This window comes from Molothrus ater, chromosome 9 (genome assembly GCF_012460135.2).
Source record: "Molothrus ater isolate BHLD 08-10-18 breed brown headed cowbird chromosome 9, BPBGC_Mater_1.1, whole genome shotgun sequence".
NCBI classification, from domain to species: Eukaryota; Metazoa; Chordata; class Aves; order Passeriformes; family Icteridae; genus Molothrus; species Molothrus ater.
In genome coordinates, this window is record NC_050486.2 from 19,002,876 (window position 1) to 19,027,891 (window position 25,016).

Consider the following 25,016-nt stretch of genomic DNA (forward strand, 5'->3'; position numbering starts at 1 on the left):
CACACTTGGCCTTAGGAACAGTCCCAACAACTACTTCACAAAATGCACCAAAATGTGTCTTTGTCTTAGCAGCGTATATTAGCAAAAAGAAAAATTATCAAAATAAAATTCTACAGCTATTCTATTAATCTAGACCAACAGTATCTTTCAAACCATGCATACATCAGAAGCTAGACAACATATAAATAGCTTTTCTGCGGGTTTTAATTTTTAAACTTTGTATCCAATTCCCACAGTTATCACTCCAGTGGTGGTGTGCCAGCATCAAACTGGAAAAACAGTCAAAAAAAAAGTAAAACAAAACTCCTTTTAAAGCAATCTAATGGAAAAAAATGCCTTTGTGAATGTACTAGAATAAGCATATGGCAATTTAGCCCAACCTTGAACACATTCTCATTCATTAGACGATGTCTCCGGAGAGAGTATCAAACATTATCTTGGAGGCTGTGCCACTCTTACAAATGCTGAATGTTTTGAGCAAAAAATTCAAGGAGGGAATGTTAAATATGAAATAGGTGTGAAGCTTCCTTTTAAAAATCTTTTGAAATGAGGAAAACTGAAGGCTAAATATCTCTTCTCCTAGCCAACTGGTTATATCTATTTTAACCTGCTCTGGGTGCTTGGGAGCTGTTTGGCTAATCTCTGCTTTGTCATTAGGCTATACATTAGCAGGATGGAAATGGCATCACTGCACCATAATTCAGCAATGTGAATACAGAACAAGGAGAGTGCAGAGCTATCCATGGCAGTACAACAGCAGATAATAAGACTCTGTTACTCAAGCAGAATGTGTTATGTAAAGACAATTGCTGTGTAGAAGCAATAGCTCTAATCAGGTTAATTAGGCTGTATTCGTGTTTCATTTATGGTGCAAGTGCCCTGTAAAATCAAAGCAGTCTACCTCCTATTATTGCACTCCTAATACAGCCATCACGTTCTCTGTAACACTCAACACCATATATTTTCTTCTTTAAAAGAAAAAAAAATCCCAAGATATTTCCCATTGCTTTTTAACAATCCCTTTTCTTCATTGTTTATGCCTAAAAGAAGAAATAAAGGAAAAGATAGAGGTTGTGTATAAAGCCTCTGCCCACATTAAATTTCCTTCCTCTGCAACTAAATTAGGCACTTGGATACTTGTGGAGGACCTGTTTGATTGTGGATTATTTATTTTTCATGTGTTTTCTTGCTCACTAACATGACCTGTTGAATGTTTAAGAAAAATTGTATTGCCTTTAAAAAGTGTACCTCTTACCTTTCCTCCTTTTATCCATTTCCCTTAAGTGATGGATCTCCTGTTTATTCCCTCAGAACTAGCTGGAATGGTGTGTCTACTTTGAAGAAAGGATTAGAGCTCAGTGCTGTGACCCTCAAACTCTAGCTGTGTCTCCTCTCTACTTACTGCATTTATTCTGTAGTTCTTTTAAAGTAATAATGGGTACAGCAATTCTGAGATCACTTTCTTTTCTCCCCCAAGGAAACAAGCCTGGGTAGAGAGGAGTTATTAAAAAGAGAGAGTACATGCTGCAAATGAAGAGAAAATGGCAGCCTGCACCATCTTAATTATTATAGTTGTTATTTTTGCAATCAGGTATCCACATGGTGATTGTAAGTTTAGATTCAGTGTGCTTCATTAGAAAAAAGAAATGCAGTATATTCACTACCCATTTAGAACAAATTTATTCATGTTACACCTTAATTATAAAACCTTTTGTTAAACTTGAAAAATGCTGTAGTTCTGTAGTTTTAATATGTATGTGTCCCTCACGCAGTATTTCAATGAGCTGTTAGTAACAACGTTTAAATAAATATTCTTTCTCATTCAGCTCTGTACTTTATCTTATACATTTTGCCCTGTGGAATGGAGCTAGTTGAGCTCAATATGATAGCACAATATTACTGCAGAGGTCAAGCTGTGGCAATGATGAGCAGGGTGAGTGAAGCAGGAGTTTTGCATGTTATCATTTACAGTATTACTTTGCTGCTGTGCATTTACTTCCATGCTGGCTGCAAAACATGTAGCTGTTTGTAAGGATGTTTCTGACTACAACTCACAGCACCAAGGTATGCTGTTGAATTTCACAGGGCTCACAAACATGGTGTATCTTGTCACAGCTCACAGGAAAATCTGTGTGCAATTAATTTTTCACCTCTTGAGCTCACATTGAACCATAACACAATTATTAATCCCTTTTAATGGTTCATATGTCTGTGATACACTTAAATATTTTGCTAGACAGATTTCATTCCAGGGAAGGTCTGACTACCCATACAATTCTGTATCACTCCCTTCATGAAGCAAAGCTGAGATATTAAAATCCTCAAAATTTCAGGAGGTCTTGGTAGTGAAGGAGCCCTCCTTTGACTCCTGGTGGAGCAATGATGGGGTAGAGGGACCATGAAACTGCATCCTTGATTCCAGCCCAGGTGCCCTGGCACCACAATAATGAACTTCATTATTCCTCAGTCAGGTGGCATCACTCCAAGTAAATGAAGCAATAATGTAAAGGACTCTTTAATGGGGCCTGCAATAAATGTGTCTTCAGGCCTGAAGGTGGACCTCAGGACCTGGGTTTAGGTTACACCCTTCTCCTCCCTGATGGACAGCACCAGCAGACACATCCTTGTTCCCCTCCTGGAGGATAAAGCCTGGCTGCCTGAACTTAGTGTTTGCTGTGTTGCACCTCCCACAGCCTCATGGAAATACCAGGTAGACATTCCTGAGCTCTCCTTCCTGCCCCCTCAGTAACCTTTGTATGCAGGTGGGTTTTTACATGATATTTAATTTATCATTTGAACAAAAGACAAGTTTAAATTCAAAGTAAATGTTAAACACTTGTGAAAAAATACATATAATTGAAGTTAGGGAGCAAACTCCCTCCTGACGTGGTTTTACCAAGGATTGATCTAAATGTTATTGCTGCAAGTGGGAAATTCTGGTTGTATTTCCCCAAGTGGGACAGCAGAAAAAGCCCCATGAGAACCTACTGAGAAGTTCCCAATGGTCCCAACTCACTGAGGACCTCTGGAAATTTAACTCACTTCTTGTTAGATTCTTCTTATAAACAAAGAGAATAATTTCCCTCTTGTTTTCTTAGTATAAACTTTCACTGTTAACCAAAGGCTAATGTGATGGTCATACTGACAAGTTTTATGTTTCCAGGTGTGGGTAGCAAGATATGGTAAGCACCACGGAAAGGCAGTTTCTCATTGCATGCCTATGAGCTGTAAGGTGTCTCAAGCCTAAATCTGTAAAATCAACCACAAATTCTCCTCTAAAAGTAGAGTTTCAATGTGAGCAAGGTTTGTCTCCAAAGCAGTGACCCTTATGACGAATAAAATATCAAGAGATTGAAGACATGACTGGAAGAAATCTAAATTATTTCAGTTATGATGGAGGAACTATATTTGGATAATTTAAACTTTGGTGGTTTTTTACTGTATAAATAAAATGTAGAAAAATGGAGGAAAATAGAAAGCAGGATGTTTTTAAAATTAAATCTCTTTTCCAGCATATACCTGCCAAGGTGTTCTGCTGGATTTCAAAGGGCTCACAAACATGGTGAACTACATAGAAAGTAAGGTAGCTGAACTCATGAGGTGATTTGAAGTTGTCAGCATTCATGACCTCAGAAATGTTTATTTTGGGATTGATCAATATGCATTCTAGAATGCACTTATTTGTCAAACTAATGTGCCAAAAGAAACATGTGATATCACATGCCTTTATAAAAGAGAAACCCATCACATCCACCTTTACTTTATCCCCATCATGAGGGGCTTGATATTAGCCCTGGTTTTAACCCTGGTGGGTAAGTATCTACTTATGTGCTTTGATCAATTTAAAATTGTATATTCAGGAAAAGGTTTCAGAACCTAAATATAGTTCACTGGCAGATGTGAACTTTAACATGTTGTAGAAAAAATATTTCATTACTTCTTTTGTTGTTTAAAGAAAAAAGGGTATTTGGCTGGTGCTGAAATAAGAAGCAAAGTTAATTAGAAAGGGTTATGCTATATGTGCAAGATGAGATATAGCCTTTTATACTACAGTATATTCACATTTTAAGGTGTTTTTTTTTTCTTTGTCATTTCATTCCTCTATTTTTTCTTCTCTTTCAGGGAGCCAGCATCTTAATTACCGTAAGTAATTTTCCTATCAACTAATATAATTATAATGAGTGAAATTAAAAATAGAATCTGAAAAGTGTATCAATGTTTAATATAGCTTTACAACAGCTAATTTAGTTCAGGTGCAGTGCAAAATGAACAAATTTGTCTTTTTTTGTTCCATACGTTCTAATGCAGGTACTTTAGTATGTTCTGTACATTGTGTATAATATTTTATGGAAACCACTTCTTTGCAGAACCCGATTTCAGCGAAAACAAGGTTTATACATTTGATTATGAAACCACGCTTCTCAGTGGACTTCCAGAAAAAGGACTTGCAAGAGCTGGAATAAGAATAAAAAGTAAAGTGGAAATTAGTGGTATTGGGCCAAAACTTTGTCTTATTAGGGTAAGAAAATATATTAAATTTGAAAGGTAAAATTCTCATCATACTTAGCTTCTTTTTTAAGCTTTTGTGAAGTTATTAGGTTTCATCATGTGTTGTGCTTACTCAGGGATAATGTAACTAACTCTGTTATTTTTTATACAGTGCCCTAAATTCTATTTGCACTTTGCAAGGTAATTCTCAGCTCAAGCCAACCTTGGGCTTTAAGGATTTCTTCTGCTTTGTGGTCAGGGAAAAAATGGAATGTAATTTGAAATGCACAATTATTTATTAGTAGATCAATCCAATTGTTTCAAACTGTACAACCTAGGATTATTTAATCAACTGATTTCACAACAAGCAGACACAAGGCAATAAAAGATGCAACAGTAGTTGCATGTGATTCAATATTTAGCATAATTAATGTTATCCTTCTTTTTTCTGAAGGGTCCTGCGTGACATTCTTTGTCATCCTCAATTGTATGTTTTTACTGCTTGCTGAGTAATTTCTGAAGGTTTTGATTATGTGAAATACACTTTTGTCTTTAACAGAAGCCTATATGTGCTTATAATGATTGTAGAGAAATGCACACCTCAATTGCTTTACACAAATTTCACTTAGCCTTGTGTATGCAGGGAAGAAAAATGTTACTTTTAAAAGCTTTAATTTGGCATATTGAAAACTGTAGGTTAAAAAGACTGGTGGCCATCTAGTAAATGCTTGTAAATGTTGCAGCCTTCCACCCTGAATTAGCCTGCTGTTATTAGGTATTTTTGTGAATTCAAATTAAAATAGATCTAGATGGGAAATATTGCTTTTCCATGACATATTTAAGGGGATGGATTTCAAAACAAAAAAAGCCAAGGAAATAAGAGTCACACATCTAGAGTGGTGAGTAGAAAGCTTCCCTGCCAAAAAGAGGCAGAAGAAGTCTTGTCCTTATCCCAGATCCTCCTTCATTCCTGCCTAAATGGCTCTTGGTGTGCCAGGGTGAGTCCTCACCAAAAATTGACTCCTGTTCTCTAAAACTTTCCAACATCATTTTACTGGTGTTACTGCATTTTTGAAAAGTTTCCATTTCAGAAATAATTTCAGGCAAGGAAAGGAGAAAAGGAAAAAAAACCATAACTTTTTGGGCAAGTTCTAAGCTAAAGGTAATAGTACATTTATTCCCTTCTTCTCTGGGAAAAGTTTATTTTGCTGCTGTTATATTTAAATTAGACAGTTTGGAGGGATGGTTCAGGGAATTAAACTTTCATCTGCAGCCTGCTAGTTCACATTCAGCCTAAACAAAAAGCTGTGGTCCCTGGGCAGTTTCCAGCTGACAATTTTTTCATCACAAACCAACAAGTAAGAATTGCCAGCTGTGTTCAAAACCAAGCAGACAGCCTAAGACCTGCCTGGGCCCCAAGGGCTGAGGAAAACTACCTCGCCCTGACCCTGCAGAGCAGTCCCAAACCTGCCTGTATGCAATATGCCAGAAGCATGTCCAAGAGGCAGCATGAGGGATTTACTCTCTAACAGCCATCCCTGTAAGCTTCAGTTACTGGGGTTGGCAGTGATCTCCACCAACAATAACAAAAATAAATATGAAAGTGCAGTCTCCGGTGGTTTGCTGTATGAGGATTTAGTTTGTGTGGCTTTTTGAGAAATTAATCCGTGTCTTGCACCACATCGCCAGCCTGAGGTGTCAGAGAAAAGTCTCTTTAAATTGTCAAAATATATAGAAGGGAAGGGTCCTCTGAGAAACTAAGCTAAACATGCCTATTCTCTGGGGTAGGAATTTTTCAAGTTATGCATAGTTTAGCACAAGTTTCTACTTGTTTGGATGTGCCCTGTGTTGAGGCTGGAGTGTGAAGTGCAGAGTGGGGCTGGAGCCAGTGCCTCAGCCTTTGGTTCCACAGCAAAACGCGTAGGGAAGGACAATTTCTGTAACCTGCTGTCCACTGCTCAAACTAATTCTGCATGTCTGGCTGGCCTAGAGGCCATGTGTTTATTAGTTTCAGATTGCTGCCTGTGCTCTGTGACCCCAGTGAGGGAAATGACAGAGTTCACAACAGGAGTTAATGATGTTTTATGCAACATTAACTTTCTCCTGCAATTTCCTGCAGTTCTTCCACACTACTTTCGGGTAGCAACCTGCTGCATGTGGCTCTTCTCTGGCTCATTTCTTTGCACAAGTCAACCTTTGTCAATATGGATTTTCTGTGAAACAGAACAGAGTGCAGTGGCTGTGGAAATATCAGCCATTTGCATTGTTCTCTTTCATTTTATATACAGAAATGTGTGTATTGACACTGGTTATGCTAAGTGAAAACTTCTAAGTTTCCCGTTTGAAGAAGCTTTGTGTTATTTAAAAGCTTATTTTTGATGTGATTGAAGATCTAGATGCTTGTGTGTATTGAAAAAAAAGTTAACTGGGGGGGAAAAAACTGAAAGAGGAGTTTTATTCCCCCTTTGTCCTAGATTCACTCGATCGAAGCCGCAGAGTACAACGGTGCCTGGCCCGCGAGCTCGTTCTCGCGATCCCTGAAACTGACCCAGGTCCTCACTGGGCAGCTCAGTAACCCCATCAAGTTTGAGTACAGCAATGGCCACGTTGGGAACATTATGGCTCCTGATTCTGTGTCAGATGATGGTCTGAACATCTACAGAGGGATTATGAACGTGCTGGAGCTGAGCATAAAGAAGGCGCAGAATTCATACAGTCTGCAGGAGGTGAGTTGTGGTGCCTTTGTAAATAAATAAACTTTCACTTCAGAGTCTTCTACCACGTTTTCTGTATTCATCCCTGTCATAAAATTCACTTATAAGAAAGACCTAAGCTTGGGAGATCATGATTAAATTTCATATGGGACAACATTTGGTGGAGATGTACTTAAACAGGACAACAGAAGAGCATAGTTTTAAACTGGTTGATGAAAGCATTCCAGAAAATACATTTGCAGAATTAAACCCTTGGAAAATCAGGCTTGTGATTACAGAGAAAGCAAACTGTGAAAGATGAAGCCTACATAAAATGGGAACACTGTACAGAATATGCTTGAAAATACAGTCTAATATTAAAGTCAAAATAACAGTAATTTGACTTTTTCTACCAATCATATATACTTTAATCTCTTCTAGCTCCTCTTTTAGGAAGAAAATGGTATATATGTCATAACATTACCATAACAGCTTTGACAGTTGCAGTTGATGCTCTGTTGAAATTTCCACTGTTTTTCAAGTTGTAATATATTAGTCAAGGTCAATCATCTGATATTACTATTCACCACAGAAATTGCAATGTGTTTAGTTTTTGAAACCATATTTACATTGATTAGACTACATTCAATTCAGAGATTGGCAAAAACCTTTAAATTATTGTACTTTCATGTTATTTTTATTGGAACTCTAAACCAGAGTAACTCTATATTTTTTTTAATTAATTTTTCCATAAGTAGAATTGTTTCAGGGAAAGGAGCTAGATGATTTAATTTTTTGCACACTGTTTTCTGCACATAACAATCCATGTGGTGGTGTTGGATGTTCTGCAACACTATTTTCTCATATCTAGTTTCACATCTTAATTCTAATTCAGTTAGCAATATGTTATACTCTCACCACTAGGCAATAGATGTGGCTTCACCTTCTGGAATAATTTCCAAGTTTTCTTTGCTTCTCTCAGCCAGCAACTGATTAATGAGCTTTGGCACCCATGCTTGACAATCTTGAGTCACTCTACAAAGGAAGATAAACCCTATTAGTCCCAAAATCTAAGTTGCAGAGAGGTTTAAAGGACTAACCTGGGAAGGTGTACATCCCATCCTGTGGGTTCAGGGTGTCTGGGCTGGCCATAAACCGCACAGAGCTGTGCAGTTCAGCTGGGCAGGAGTCTGCTCCATCCCAGTGAACTCTCTGGGCCAGACAGAGTCTGGATGTCTCTGCCATACCCTGCAGTGAGCAGAGACCCACACCTGTATTTGCACAGTGCAATGCTTCCAGAAATCTTGGACAATTCCTATTTCTAGCCTTTGCCAAAGACACAGTGTCTCAGGGAATTCTGTTAGGCTGAAGATGTAGTGGGTACGTCTTCCTTCCTAAACACCACGTGACCATTTCTCTGCTCTCACATAGCCCAGAGCTGGTCTCTGCAATAGCTATGCTATAAATAACAATAATAAAAAAATCAGGAAAATAACTCTTCCTCCTCAAATGCAATCAAGCATTTTTCCTCTACAAAAATCTCACTGACTGTGGAGACTTAAAAGCTCTTATAAATGTATATGCTCAAAATATTATTGAAGAGCTCAGCTAAAACTGTGAACTCAAGATGACCCATAATCAAAACTCTGTTATACTGAATTTTTTTTAATTATTGTTGGTCATATTGTGACAGATCACCTGATATTGCAAGGCCTGTTCCATAGGCATTGGTAAGCTCTCTGTAAAAGCAAGTTTTGAGGGCAGAATGTCATCTCCAACCTTGAAATACTTTGCTGTTAAGATTTCATTCTGACTGATCAAATTATTTTGACACTTTTTTCATTAATATTTTCTCAAAACATATTTCATAATCAACAGCTCTAAGTGAAAATATTACTCCCCTTTCCTGAGGCTCTGAGTGAAGCTTTGGGGAGATTTAGTTCTCTCAGTGTAACTCTGATTTGGCTTACTGGAAACGGTACTTGTAAAAAAGAGAAGAAAGTAATGATCATTACAATTTTGCTTCTGAAGAATATAAGGAAAAAATAAAGCATTCACTTCCATTAGTAGTTTTGAAAATGCAGAATTAAACAGGTGAAGTAAAGCTTTGTATAATAGTGATCCTGATCCTGTTCTCATTTTTGCCAGGCTGGGATTGGAGGTATTTGTAACACAACATATGCAATCCGGGAAAACAAGAGAGCAAACCTAGTCTATGTGACCAAATCCAAGGACCTGGACAGCTGTGAAGAGAAAGTTCAAATTGTCACAGGATCAGCATACACTCATCCATGCAAGACCTGCCAGCAGGTAAATCAGAGTGGTATTATGTAAAAGTATTTTAAATTCTTATGCAGAACACCATTTGATATCCACACAATCTCTTAATTTGAAATACTAAAAATGAGAGGAAAATCAGATCTGCTGTATCTAGTTGTCAATATTTTCTTTCTGTATGAAAATGATCCTACAGAGAAGCAGAGGTCTGGGCTGCCCCCTGTAATGTACTGCAAGCACACTTGAGCTAGCTCAAGCTAGCTGGCTTGGAAACCATTAATTATCAGCATGAGTTAGTTCACCTGCTCTGTTGAGTAAAAAAAATAGTCACGATGTCCATTTTCTGCTATTCAAGACAGGTACTGCTGAATTTTATTATAATCCTGTCTTTGAAATAGAGTGGTTTATGCAGCTGCTCTCCTCAGAAAAATGTGTCTGCTTCTCGAGGGAATGACCAATTACTTAGATTTGGGAAAAGGAAAAAGCAGCTAACACTTCTTAGCAGTAAAAGTAATGGAGACAGGCAGCGTGCCTGACCTCTCCCATGCAAGTGAGTGCACAGAATTCACACTGATTGCTCTTATGGCCAATGAACAAAACAGCCCTGGAAAACAAATGAGTTTACTGGGTGATGTAATAGCCTCTAGTCACAGAATTTCAAAGTTCAATGACTTTTTATTTGCTTTGTTTCTTTTTTTTTTATATATTATAAAGAGGAACAAGAATTCTCGTGCAACTGCTACTTACAATTACAAAATTAAATATACACATAGTGAAGCTGTAATTACACAAGCTGATGTTGAGGAAATCCACCAGTTTGCACCCTTCAACGAGATAACAGGAGGAAATGCTATTGTAGAAGCAAGGTAATGTACATATTGCTTTAATTCAGCAATCCAGTAATCTGAGTGAAGGTCTGTAAGTGAAATAAATACTTTACTTCCACAGCCTATTGTTTGCCAGTATTTAATTACATAAAATCCCAAACAGCTCATAAAAACAACCGTCACTGTTAGTTGTAAATCTGAAACATGCACATCTCTATCCAAATTTTGTTAGCTAAACTTGGCAGGACTTGACTATTTTATTTCTCAGGGATATTTGATTTATGCCATAAAAGCCAAAACAAATATAATTCTATCTGAGAAATTGTGAACTAATATATTTGAAGCAAAATACTTTGAAAGACAGTTACTCAGGAAAGAGAGTTCCATGGAAAATAATAATGCAGTAAGAGATCCTTGGAGACTAGTTCACAAGAAACCTAGATAGGACTTTGGATTCCTAAATACCATGGGCAGCTTGCAAATCTCCCACCAAAACTGTTTCTTGATAGGAAATTGGGTTTTATTGCAAAACAATTGGGCACAAGACATGTTAAATGCATTTACTTTTTCACAGCAAGTTTCACATATTTCTTAAAGAAATTTAGGGTAAAACACGAATATGTTTGTCTATGAAATTGTGTCCCTAGCTGAAGCACTCAAACTTTCAGTATTTTAATTTTTTTTCATCTATCAAATTCATTTATTGAAAAAATTTTCAGCTCCTTATTTAATTATGGACTTTGTAAATAGGAGTGCCCTACTGAAGGGAGAGGCTTTTTGGCATAAATGTCACAGTGCAGAAGGTGTTCTTCAATCCCACTCTACAGCTGCTGTAATCTTCATTGCTCCATTAGCTTCTGCAAGGATCTCTTGGAAACAGCAACATCAGAAAGTTTGTGTCAGTAATTGACTGATTAACTCCATATATATAATGAACCTGTTCAATTTGGCTAACCAAACAAAACTAAACCAAAACAAAAAGTGAAAGTGGCTTTAATATCTATGCTATCAAGGTGTAGATAGGCACAACTGCAATGTTCTTATTAAATTATAGGTTTTTGTGAGTCGGCATTAGTCTGGAGACAATGGATTTATGATGCATTACACTCTCCTTGTGAAGCCTGTAGAGATTGGCTTCTGTAAGGTCTTTCTCAGCTCTCAGAAGGGTAGTACCTTTACTTTTCCCATTTTCTCTGCATTTTTATCATTACCCAGCTGACGGGGACAAATATAAGATAGTTGGGAAGATGTGACTATCTCACTCAAGTCTTCAGAAGTTATTTCCACAATGCATTCTCTGTTAAAAAAAAAGTAATCTATCAAGGCACTTGGAGCTGAGCTTTCAGACCTGCTCAGCATAAGACTCTTGCAGCACCTTTCAAGGCCAAGAGAGGTTTCACTCCTGTCTCGCCATTTTAGCAATATCTTTAGCATTCATTTGCTCTTCTCTTCAGAATACAGCATTTTCTCATCTATTCTAGGCAGATATATCTCTTCCCAAAACAATGAAAATAAGACATAATAGATGCATCAGGATTTGAAAGGGGGAGTTAAATGTGCCTGAGTGTACCTGATGTTACTTTGTGACCCAAATGCCCTTTCAATAATATTGTATAAAATTTCAAGAGAGAAAAAAATCTCTACTGATTCTGTAGCAGTTTCTATTCAAATTCCAGTGGCTTGTCTGTAAAGCAGTTATATGCTATTTTTCTGCAGCAGTTCTCTGCAATCCATATGGAAGGAGTGAATAGAAATGATACAGAAGATCATAGAGATTCCGAAATAAACGCACCAATTTTCTACAGAGATTTCGAGAGACTCTGTAGTACAGCAATATTGCTTTTGGAATGTTTTCAGTTGTTCAGTACAAATACCTAACTTTATTATAGTGTCCTAAATGACCCATTTTAAACATAATTGGTGGGATAGGCTGCATCTCTTTAGCTGAAATTGTAAAAGATAGCAAATATTTACAAAGACAGTCTCTCATTGGAATTATTCTTAATAACAAATGATGAAGGTTTGTTGATTCTTAAAAAGTTTTCAAAAGGTCGAGCACTTTTCCAAAGACTAATCCTGAATTTATGTGGTCCTTTTCTTTTAAAATCCAATTTAAAGCTTCATGAGAACCTTCTTCTCTAGTCCCCAGGATATTCAGCTTACCAAACAAAATGTGGAGGGAATTGTAATAGTTCAAGTAAAAAGATTGTAGCATTTCTTATTGTATCTAAAAACTTTCAATTCCATTTGAAGCTTTCAGGAGAGACACAGACACATAACAGCTTTTATGAATTTCTTAAAATGTTTAAATTTAAATTGTAATTTCTGAGCAAGTTTCCCATCTGTGTTTTTCTAGATTCCATAGTTTACTCCTTAAGACACAGCAAGTACTTCCTGTGATATTCTTCAGGCCACAACTTCTCACCTCCCTCTTCTTCCATAAATTCTCAAGCCCAGTTTTTCCCAAAGGAAGGCAAAGGCTGGCTCTGCTCTGAGCCCTGTTGGACAAGTGCACACCTTCTCAGAGTATGGTTCTGAGCAGCATGTCCAAATGCATTTGGCTGTAAATGCCCTCAATAGCAAAACCTATTGTAGCTGCATTGCAGTATGGGGAAGCAGAATTACTGTTTGTTTGGGGTTTTTTTAGTTTGTACCCTGCATCTTGTGATGTTTTCTTCCTGGGGTTCTCCATTCCAGGCAAAAACTTGTTTTGACTGATGTGCAGAAGCAGAGGGCAGAGGTCCCATCAAAAGAGTACCAGAATCGTGGATCTCTTCAGTATCAGTTTGGCAGTGAGCTGCTTCAGCTTCCTGTCCACTTATTTAAAATAAAAGATGTGGAAAATGAGGTAAAGCCCAGCAACTGGACAGATTCTTTGTTGGAGATTTAAATCCCTGCATGTGAAACAATGCAACACTGCATGTGGTCTTCCTGCATTTTCATCTTTCTGCAGATAGAGGAAAGCCTCCAAGAACTAGTAGAGGCCACCTCTGACCAGCTTCCCAATGATGCACCAGCAAAGGCTCTCAAGCTCCTGCACCTCTTCCGCGCAGCAAACGAGGAGAATTACGAATCAGTGTGGAAGCGATTCTCCAGTCGGCCAGCCTACAGGTACAGGCAGCAAAGGTGGTACTGCTTCTGCTGGAGACCCTCTGGGATCCCTGTGTTCAGAGGCAGACTTGGAAAATGCTGCTTACCTTTCCCATTGCAGGCGCCACATTTTGGATATAATTCCTGCAGTGGCCAGTCACCGAGCACTCATGTTCCTGCGGCACAAAATGGAAAGGCAGGAGCTCACCAGCTGGGAAGTGACTCAAACAGTGCTTGTGGCTCTGCACTCCAGCACTCCAACTCAGGATGTGATGGAGGAAGCAACGGTGGGATTCTCTAAACACTTTCAAACCACTCTGCTGATTCTAGCATCTGTTGTATTTATTCCTTTGACAAGATAGCAAAGGCTTTGAAATGATAAAGGTTTTATATCCTCTAGCGAGGTTGAAAGGGCTTTGTTTCCTGCATGTCTTAAGGGGAGGAGAATGCAAATCAAAAGGGCAAAAATGAGTCCAGAATGAAACAGGAAATAAAGACTAAAATACCCCTCAGGGACAGAGGTTATTGCTGCAAACAGTGGCTTCTAGTCTCTCTTTTTCCAAATGTACTTTAAAGTTATATCAGATTAGTTCTCTGACTGTCTACAAAGACAAGGGAGCAAGAAATACATATTTGTTATATCCACGTGTTTGTCCTAATTGTCCTAGAAGGATGGCTATGAATTTGAGAAGATCTGTCAAAACCAAGGGAATTATGTCAATGTGTAGGCCATGTAGGAGGAAGACTAATTATTTTTGCAATTTTTTCTGTATACACAGGCTTTAATCCAGTCTCAGATGCAAGAATTTATCTCTGCCTACCCTAAGTAGAGATGATGAACCCCAGACTAGATTTTTTCCCCCAGTGAAAGCCCTGACAGCCCAACTGTTACTGTGTGCTGGTGCTCTGCTTCCCACACAAGAAACCAGTGGGCTGGTGCCTCCTGTCAGCTCCTGCATTTATAAAAGATATTCCTGTCTGCCCAAGCAATGAGGTCCATTCACAACAAATCTCAAATTCATTGTACCTATAGCTGAGGCAATCACAAAACATGATGAATGTTTCTTCAATAATGTGCATTTTTCCATTCCATGACTGGGTGATTTCTTCCCTTTGGATTATAGGCTATGCCAAATTTAAATGTGAAACACTGTAAAAGAAACAGATCTGCCTTCCAGATGTTACTTGGTATTACTTTACAATTACGCTGTCAAATACAGCGCTATCCACAGATTAACTGAAAATCCATCGACAAAAAAAATATCAAAAGCCCGGTTTTGTCTTTCATTGTGCAGAAACATATTTTTCAATAATGTTTCTCTTCATTAATGGTAGTAACAACCAGCTGCCTTCTCCCCAGCTCATAGTAAAGAAGCACTGCCCACGCTCGAGCTCCGTGCTTGGGAAGGTTTGTCACCTCAGCTACGCGTCCCTGTGCCACAAGCAGTGCTCCTCCTCAGACTCCTGCTCCGAGTGTCTCCAGGTAACCACAGGCTTATTTATCATTTAAAAGAAAAATTAAGCCTTGAGTTCTTTCTTCATTATTCAGAAAGCCGTAGCTTGCTTCACTACAGAGCTTCCTTTGGGGAAAGGAACCCCAGTTGGTTAAATACAGCATTTTTATCTTTAGATTAGCACACGAAAGAGAGTGAGACGAAGAAGCAAACAATTCATAACACTTTCTATCTGAGTGTCTCTGAGTGCTCTGTTGCCAATTATTAATGAAGTCCCGTGACATTGCTCAAAAATACTTTAAATATAGGTATTATGTATATTTATAAACTAACTAAGTGATACAAAAGCCCAGGTTTTTGTAAGAATTAATGTATCCTAGCCACAAGCAGAGCTCAGTCATCAATATAGGCTATAAGGTTGTTATAACAGCAGTAATACCCTCCCTGTTCTACGCTGCTTTTAATCAGCAGGCCTCAAAACAATTTGAGCAGTCATTAAATAGCATTTCCCAGTTCTAAAAATGCATGTCAAGTTTTTTGGAGCCAACCACTCAGCCAGTAACAACGAAGGAAAGAGAAATGTGTGTTTAGTCTTTGGCACTCGTCAATCCACCATCCCCAGTGAGAGCAGGGTGTTCCAATTACACTGCGTGCCTGACTTGATGTTTTTCCTGTAGTACATAGGCATGGCCAACATTCCTACATTGGTCTCCTGTGTTACAATTGCCACCAATGCTCTTGAGCTAATTAATAAATCTGAGAAACCCTGTGTCAAAGAATGAAAATTCTTTCCCAAAGCAAATGATTGTTTAGGCTTATTCAATGCATTTCCAGTGTCCCTTCATTTGATCAGTAATATCAAGTAGACTGTTTCTGCACCATCAAGGGATCTCAAATGTGTTATTTTAAACTACACAATCTGTATTGAAATTATTCTCTTACATCTCACTTCCTTTTTTAGAGCCATTTGTTTTCATTTAAAACAGTTATCTGTTAGTATTTAGTTCTTTGCTCTTATTCAGCCTTCAGACAACTACTTCTAATCTTGCCATACTAATAGAAGTGTGATGCAGTTGCTTACAATGAAGGCTGTAAAATTACCTATTTGTTGGCAGTGATCTCATTTTCCATCTATTAATCAACAGTGAAAAAGGCTTTCATAGCTGGTTAAGGGAACCAACACTAGCCATATCTTCAGGAATCATTTTAAGGGTCTGAAGGTTTAACTGTATCTGTATTTTTGCACCTATCTTCAACCATGAGAGAGAGATGCTCAAGCAGCATTATTTCAGGGTTCCCAACTTACTTGAAAGGCAGTGGACACTAGGTCCAAGCTGTTATTTTTCCTTTAAAAATCTTACTTGATAACTTTAAGGTATAGTGAGAAGAAGCTGCTCAGTGCACCTTCTATGAATAAAATGTTCTATTCATGAGGAAAAATAAGAATTTGAAAATATTTAAAATAAATGAATTGAACAAACTGAAATTATGGAAGTCAAACCCCAGAACAGGCTGGTGAATGGAATATAGATAAGAGCTGGAATTGAACTCAACATATTTGTTTTCATTTTTCAGCTTCTTCATGGCTTTGCAGGAGAGGCATTGAGCAAGTCTAGCACAGAAGAAATTTCCCTGGCTTTGAAAGCCCTTGGGAATGTAGGACATCCAGCCAGCATCAAGCACATCAAGAAGTTTTTGCCAGGATATGCAGCTGGTGCCTTGGATTTGCCACTCAGGGTCCATGTGACTGCTGTGATGGCCCTGAAAAACATAGGCCTGAAAGACCCCAAAATGGTAAGAAAACAAAGCTGCCTCCTTTGCCCTTCTGACTTCCACTTACAAAGCTGCTAACAGATAATGGGTGATGAGGGAAAAGCAGATTTATTTTTTTAAAGATAACATTATTTAAATAAAAAAATACTTAGCCATTCCTCGGTAGGCATGTCTTATTTCTTTTGACATTAACCTCCAGTATTTCAGACTGCAACAAAAAAATCCCATTAAAAGGGTACATTCATTGTTGTTGAAGACAAATCAGTATTTCCATTGCAAACATTTCATTTCCAAGGACATTAGACAGAAAACTAAATTATTGACCCAAATGTGTTTAGTACTACTTCACCTTTGGTATGTGAGAGAACCACAAAACAAGGTTTTCAGAGAATTGACATTTAATACTGAGTGTCACATCTAATCGTAATTCAAGACCGGATTTTATTGTAAATAGATACCAGGGGTTTGCATCCTAATTACAAATTTACAGACATTGTGTGGGCTTAAGTCATAAACAGAGCATTTACTAAATGTGACTTTTGTCCCTGACTGAGATAATTATTAGATCTCACATACAAAGCCTACACCAGCACACTCTTCTGTACCACAGACATCACTTTACAATCGTTTTCATAGTGAAGCAATCTGCTTTTAAATGGAAACCTTTTCAAGCTTTTCAAGATCTTTTTCTTAATGTTGAAATTTCTTGTTTCATATAAGTAAATTCTTAATATAAAAAGTAAAATAAAAGCTTTCATTAACTATTCACCTACTAATCAGTATCAGTGTTTCCATTATATTCATTTTTGCATGTGCCTCCCAGTTTGAGTGCATGTATTGATCCACAGACAATAGTGAGCCAGAGTATGCTTTTAACCAAAAGAATAAAGAAACAATTTAGTGGAGTGCAGGAGCTGGATGGGGAAATGCAGGGGAGGGATAGGAGAGAATTGCAAGGGTAGAAGTTAAAGTATTTTCTGGGGAAGAAAAAAAGCCAATGTGATGTTTGAGACCAACACTGCATCTCTGATTGCTCTTTGGCCTGGCTTTCCACAGGTGCCCCAGACCACTCAGTTTCATTTTCTTTGCATTTAGTTTGGGGAGAAGTGATCTGGAACAAGTTAATGATTGTGGCCACTATTTTTTTTTTGGTTCAAAAAACAGTTCAATTCCTGGCTTGCAGCTAGGTACACGCCCATATTTGCACTAAATTTACATAATTCATGGCCTTTTTTATTGTTTAATTTGAAAATTTAGGCCTATTGCATCTTTATCACCTCATCTACATTGACATTTGATAATCAACATATTCAAATTCATAAAACCAGTCAGGGTTTTTCCAAAGTTTGCTGAAGTTTCCTGGGTCATTCTTCATTACAGCTCATGGATGTGCTCTCTCCCAGGCAGGACAGGGCTGTGCAGAAGGGCTGCCAGAACAGTGGCACATCATCCACATCCATTTCAAAGTTAGGGCCAAAGGCTCCTGTGCCCCCCTGGAAACTGCAAAAGTTCCAGTATAAAATTGTTCTTGGTAGTGAATATTGCTGAGGGCAAACATGTCAACCACAAGGAAATTACATTTATTGCATTGAATTTTGGTTTAAGCTGCCTATATGGCATAGACATTTCTGGTAATAAATTGGGTTTTATTTGTTTCATTTTTATTCTATTAGTTAGCAGAAGGTACCCCAGAAGATCACATTATTAGAAACAAGTTGTACCTTTATGTAGAGGGATAAATGATTACTGAAATCACTTCTCAGGTATGTAATGAATTCATGAAATCTCTTTTACCTAGAGTGGGATAGCTCAAAAAGTATGAAAGATTTGATGTAGAAGTTATCCAGTGAAGTTCCTTGGCTTTGATTGTGTAGGAAGTCAGACTACATTACCATAATGCTTCTTTCAGCCCTTGGACTATGAAACTACAGTGTTGCCATAATAATTAAATAATCCAAATTTCTACTGTGCTATTGATGAAACAGACCATTCACAGGTGTTGGGTGATTATTACCAAAATGTTCAAACTGACAGTAAAACTGGATATATCTATTATTATCAGGTCCAGGCTATTACCCTTGAGATTTTCCTGAACCAAAAAATTCATCCTCGAATCCGAATGTTGGCTGCAGCAGTTTTACTGGAAACCAAGCCAGGTCTTCCAATCGTGATGACATTAGCTGATGCTGTGCTGAAGGAGCCTAGCATGCAAGTGGCAAGTTTCATCTACTCTCACTTGAGGGCCCTGGGTAGAAGCACAGATCCAGATCTTCAAGTGCTGTAAGGAAAATTCCCTTCCTAGGAGAAGCACTTGTTGCAAGCTAATTGAAATATTAATGTGCTCACCAAACTTTTCCAGGGGTTCTGCCTGCAGAATGGCTGTCAGAGCACTAAGTCCCAAATTTGACAGGTCTGGATATCAGTTCAGCAAGGTTTTCCGTTTCAGCATCTTTAAAGGTAAGATCCAGAAGGTTTTGTAGAAAACATACAATGGTGAATATGTGGGGGAAAATAATTGTACAGTATGAAAGCCCAATTCTCCTAGCCAGCTGTTAGGCTGCATGTTGTTCCTCCATGTTTTCCTATCTTCAGTGAAAAAAAATATGAGAATCTCAGGCTCTCCATTTGAAGAGTTTTTATGTCCCTGTGTGTTTTGCATTGTACACTGCCAGAATGAAATTACCAGAGGGCCTGTGGGGCTCTAACCCTCCTTTTTCATTAGTCAGGGAGGCACATGCTCCTGTATGAAATGCTGTATTCTCAGTGGTGCTTAACAATTTCATACCATTGTTCAGCACCAAACAAACAGAAGGGACCTAAATTGCTGCTGAAGTGGATTAATTTCTACCAGTGTTGAACACCTACAACTCCTGCTGCATCCAAATGTGATGCTAAATACTGTTCACCCCAACAATTGTGCCCAGTGAAACAGAAAACTCTGAAAACATTCAGATGTGACAATTCATTGCACCCATGTGCAGCTACATCAGGTTTATTGTCTAAAGATTTTTCTTGCATCTTTCTACCAGGATTCTTTACTAGAATGAGCAGATCCATGCATGGTATCTGGAGACTGACCAGTTACATCAGAGTTACACATGAAAATACAGTTAAAGTAGGGAAGGACCAGATTAGAGGAGAGGTTTTGCTGGTCCACACTGTAGCTTTTGCTATTTTCCATGTATGTTATTTTTCTCAGTAGATTTTTTAAGCAACTCCTCTATGTAAATGACCATGACAGCCTCAGCGGTTTGGCATATGTAGCTGGTAGACTTAGGAGATTATAGCTCCAAACACAGTCTCTTTACACATGCTATTTATCTATCAGGAGCCAGATGTGTTTAGAACTTTTGTCATTCACTGGTATGTGTTGAGATTCTTCTCAAAATAATCAACATTAAGACACTCTGAAACATCTGAAATCCACAGTGCTGAGTGTACAAGTACTGCTGCTTCCTTTTTGGAAACAGGGGTGTGGTTTGAAAGACTTTTGCAAATATTATTCTTGCCTTGCCCCAGTTTTTTGGGATTTACATGACCATTTAATGTGTGCTATAATAGAAATAAATATAATACATTCTGTAAGAATCACAGTAATACACTATACATGTGATTGCTGCCTCAATGATGGAGACAGCAAGTGCCCAAAGAAACACAGTCACTAATATACACCACATGAACATTTATACTACTTAAAATACATTCAGGGATAGATACATTTTCTGTTAATATGAAGATATGTGTTTCTGTGTTTAGGCATTCATTTTGTCTTCTAATTTTTGCTTTTAAAATTAAGCCATCTAAATTTTCACACAGTGAGAAAGAAGGGTGCAATATGTATGAGGGAGGCTATGTGAAATGGAATACTTTATTTTGGCTGTAGCCTGGAAATGAAGTACATCAGGGAATTGCTGTTACTTCCCAGTGAAGACCATTGTCATTAATTTGGCTACCATGGATAGGTAGGTCCTCATCCTGAAAAATAAAAACAAGATCTTTTTCTCACACATGCTAATCTTAGACTTGCATAACTCAGCTAAATTAAGTCAATCTCCTACTACACTAACATGGGAAGAGGATTTCTAATTTGATTTGTCTCCACTAGCCACAGGTAAAATATTTTTCTGTGAGTCCATTCTGGAAGAGTTACCATAGTGACGGCTGTAATGCAGTACCTATTTCCTTGATAAAAACAAAAATCTGCCCCCAGCATCACAGATCTTTGTGGTGCTAGATGCTGAATTTTTAATGACAGGAAATAATGTCAGCTGAATCTATCTCTACTCTGGAATTTGTCACACATGACCACCACAAATAGTGCTTCATGCTCTACCCATTGCTGCTGAAATCAAAGGGGTGACTCAGGTTCTGCTCAGTGTGAGGACTGTGAGAATCTGACTCTCAATATGCACAGATTCATATAATTAACTGTGTACTGATGTTTATATGTACCATAGACTGCTTTCTTTCCTCACTAAGTTTTCTTTCCCCCATCTTTGGGGTAAGACATTAATCAAATATATGCAGTTGTCATCAAACTCAGGGTGAAATGGCAAGTATATTCTTGGAGCATTAGCACTATGTAATGCCAGAGGTATGGAAAATATTCCTGCTCTCTTCAAGTCAATGAATTCTATATAATCATTTAATCATCTATAAGGAATACTTCTTATTAAGTATCAGGAATTACTATGGATTTTTTAATAGGTTTTGTGGTAAGAGCATAAAAAAATTAACAAATTCACTTAAAGTACAGTGCCTCAGTTTTAGTGTCTTGTCCAGAAAACACCTGGCATTGCCTTGGCTAAGCTCATGCAGAGGAAAATTAGTCTTCACATTTTTAAGTTTTCTGTCAAGTCACTAGTAATGTCCCGGTGTGGCACCACTTGGTTGGTTGTTTGGTTTTTTTTAATATGATCATCATCTATCTACTGAATGTTCTCCACTTATTCCTCTGTCAAAAGTGGGGTGGCATAAATACCTGTGTCTTGATTCCAGGAGCTGTTTCTGAATCTCATGTGCTGTAGGTAGATAGTGCCCAGCACTTTGGATAGCACAGTAGATTCATACAGCAAAACAATGAAGGCAATTAGACAAAATTACAGTTCATACATATTTCCTTATTCTCCAGAAGGTTAGGAACAGGAGAGGAGGGCTAGAAGGAAGCACAAGGATGACTACAAATCCTGTCAGCCTTGTTCCTCTTGAAACCTAAGGAAACTTAGAAAAGTAGAGGGATTACTTTAACTCATAAAACAGGACAGGATCTAACTGTCCCAGAACTGCAAAGAATTCCTGACTGTGCTCTGCACTGATTATCTGTACCTAAGAACATTATGGATGATATATCTAAAAAGAGAAACAAATAGAAACAAATTGTTTGCACAAAGTTCACTCAGTAGTTACCAATAATTTAACAACTGGTGCATTTCATGTGAGGGTTACAGCATTTGGGACTAGATTTATTAAATAGTTTTTGAGTCATTTGAGAGACAAATCTATAGCTCACCATCTGTCCTTACAGGACATCTGTATCACTTTCACTGAACTATTAGCAAAGGATGGCAAATCTGTTTTCATTTCTCATCTCCTTAGTCAAGGTGCCCTAAATGACGTCTCGTAAAAGCATTTCATAAGCTGATTTTACAGAGTGTGACTGGATGTAAATGATATGGGCAGGCATATTTTCCATACTTGGAGAAATTCACAAGGTGGGCCCATAGGAATTTCAGGAGTTTTAACAAGATCAAGTGCCAGATGCTGCACGTGGGTCAGGGTAACCCTCCATATCAATCCAGGCTGGGGAATGAACAGATCAAAAGAAGCCCTGCCAAGAAGGACTCAGGGTGCTGCAGAAGGAGAGCCCGGACATGAGCCAGCCATGTGCACTTGCAGCCCAGAAAGCCAATTGTGTCCCGGGCTGCAGCAAAAGAAGCCAGACCAGCAGGACAAGGGGAAAATTCTGCACCTCTCCTCTGTTCTTGTGAGCCCCACCTGCAGGGCTGCATCCAGCTCTGGGACACAGGAAAGACTTGGACCTGTTGGAGCAAGTATTAAGGAGGACCAGCAAGATGATCAGATGGGTTGAACACCTCTCCCATGAGGAAAGGCTAAGAGAATTGGGACTGTTCAGTCTGGAAAAGAGGTGGCTCTGGGCTGACCCAGTTGTTGCCTTCCAGCAGCTGAAGGGAGCGTGCAAAAGACCTGGAGACCAGCTTTACTCAAGGCATGGAGTGACAGGATAAGGGGGAATGTATTCAAACTGAAAGAGAATCAGTTCATATTAGGTATCACAAAGAAATTCATTACTGTCAGGGTGATGAAACAGTGGCACAGCTTGCTCAGAGAAGGTGTGAATGCCCCAATTCTGGAAGTATTCAAGGCCAGGTTTGCATGCAGATTTCAGCAAACTGGTCTACTGGAGGGTGCCCGAGCCCATGGCAGGAGGTTGGAACTGGATGATCCTTGAGATTGCTTTCAACACAAACTATACTATGATTCTATGATACAGCAAAAGCAACTGGAAAAATGGCATAACCACCATGCAGTGACCAGTGAGCTTGTAGGTTTGCCCATTATTACTTAAAAAATTCAGAATATTCTGTTTATAACTGGTTTAGAGCATCAGTTCTATAGCTAAGTTTTCTGGCCTTGCTCATATTATATTCCTTATTAAATTAGTAAATAAATATAATCTGCACACTCTGACCTAAGAACTAACTGTGCTGTGTCTTACTGCCTATTTCTCTGCAGAGTTCCTTATGAGCGGGCTGGCAGCTAAATATTTGGTATTGAATGATGCAGGTAGCTTAATTCCAACTGTAGCAATGTCCCAGCTACGGGCACATTTCCTTGGAAGAGTGGCTGATCCCTTGGAGGTAATTGGGTCTACCCACATTTTGCTCTCTAAACCCTTCTTACAACCATCATCCACTTGCACCTGCACTTTTTCTTCCCACAGGTAGGAATAACAGCTGAAGGACTGCAGGAGGTGTTTGCCAAACGGTTACACTCCTGACAGGGACTGGGAAGCTGACTATGACTTCAAGAAAATCCTGAAAACGGTAAATTCTGGGGGAAAAGAAAATCTCTGATATTGCTTTCTCAGATGTTATGAAGAATCAGGATTTTTTCATCTTCTCACACAGCTCTCTGACTGGAAGGCATTCTCCAGCGACAAACCTTTTGCATCAGGCTACTTGAAGATGTTTGGCCAAGAGCTGTTTTTTGGTGGACTTGATAAAAATGCCATCCAAAATGCACTGCAGGTATCATTTTTAAAGCACAACTACCCAAGCATCAAAATCTCTAAAATACTGTTACTTTCATACATTCTCTCCCTTTTATAAATCCATGGTTGGGTTTTTTGTCACTAGTATTAATCAAGGCAAATAAGGTCAAGCTTTGATCAGGATTATTTATAATCATTGCTGACAGAATTTCCCCTGAGGCATAGTTAATGACACGGATCATGATACTCAAGTTCTGCTTATTTAGACATGTTGAACTCTGTAATTGCAGGCATGGTATGGATCTGATGAAAAAATCCCTTCATTAAGGAGAATAATCAGTAGCCTTCAAAGTGGTGTAGGGAGGCAGTGGACCAAAGCTCTCCTGTCCTCTGAGATCCGCCGCATTGTGCCCACCTGCACTGGCTTCCCGACAGAGACCAGCTTCTATTACTCTTCTATCACAAAAGTGGCAGGAAATGGTAACATAGCTCATTGCTTTAGCAATACAAACATTTTTGCTAAGACTGGAGGGTGTTTTTAACCCTTTCTTTGCTTTTTTTTAATAGTTCAAGCACAGATTACACCTTCTCCAAAGTCTGATTTCAGATTGACTGAGTTGCTAAATGCCAACATTAGGCTGAGATCCAAAACAAGTCTAAGGTAAGTATTTAGTATAAAATAAAATAAAAATATTTTCAAGTGACGGAGACCATAAATATTCAACAGCTGATTGCTGCATGAACATAATTATACCCTCCTTCTACCTTTTCAGCATGGCCAAGGAGGTGACCTTTGTAATGGGAATTAACACACACACAGTCCAGGCAGGGCTGGAAGCACGCACCAAAATGAGTGCTCATGTACCTGTGAATGTCGTTGCCACTATCCAGATGAGGGAAAAAAATATCAAAATTGAAATCCCGCCATGTAAAGATGAGACCAACGTAGTTACCATAAGGTAAGACACAGCACTTAGTATCTTTCTATGTAGCAAAGCAGAGTCACCCAAATACATCTAGGAATCTTGTCTCTGACTTACAGCTTGGATAAGTGGCAGTGATTGGTATAGTTAATGTTTATTTTAAATGAAGTGACATGCACTAAAGCTTTGCTTGAAAACATGTGTTACTTTCTGTGGTCTTCACCTGAAAATCCTCCTTAGGACTGTATCTCAGTTGTTGA

At 38.5% G+C, this 25,016-nt stretch overlaps 1 protein-coding gene across 1 annotated transcript in view; it reads left to right on the forward strand.

Moving 5' to 3' along the window:
• Positions 1-3,772: 3,772 nt before the first annotated feature.
• The window catches only part of LOC118689563 (vitellogenin-1-like), a 43,230-nt gene continuing 21,986 nt past the window's right edge, over positions 3,773-25,016 (forward strand). Inside the window, 20 exon segments of the mRNA XM_036387903.1 lie at positions 3,773-3,812; positions 4,123-4,143; positions 4,368-4,519; positions 6,963-7,214; positions 9,330-9,491; positions 10,173-10,324; positions 12,983-13,133; positions 13,239-13,396; positions 13,497-13,662; positions 14,736-14,858; positions 16,405-16,623; positions 18,665-18,882; positions 18,962-19,059; positions 23,356-23,480; positions 23,564-23,605; positions 23,607-23,666; positions 23,751-23,870; positions 24,124-24,313; positions 24,401-24,494; positions 24,607-24,792. Coding sequence (XP_036243796.1) covers positions 3,773-3,812; positions 4,123-4,143; positions 4,368-4,519; positions 6,963-7,214; positions 9,330-9,491; positions 10,173-10,324; positions 12,983-13,133; positions 13,239-13,396; positions 13,497-13,662; positions 14,736-14,858; positions 16,405-16,623; positions 18,665-18,882; positions 18,962-19,059; positions 23,356-23,480; positions 23,564-23,605; positions 23,607-23,666; positions 23,751-23,870; positions 24,124-24,313; positions 24,401-24,494; positions 24,607-24,792 — 2,729 coding nt within the window.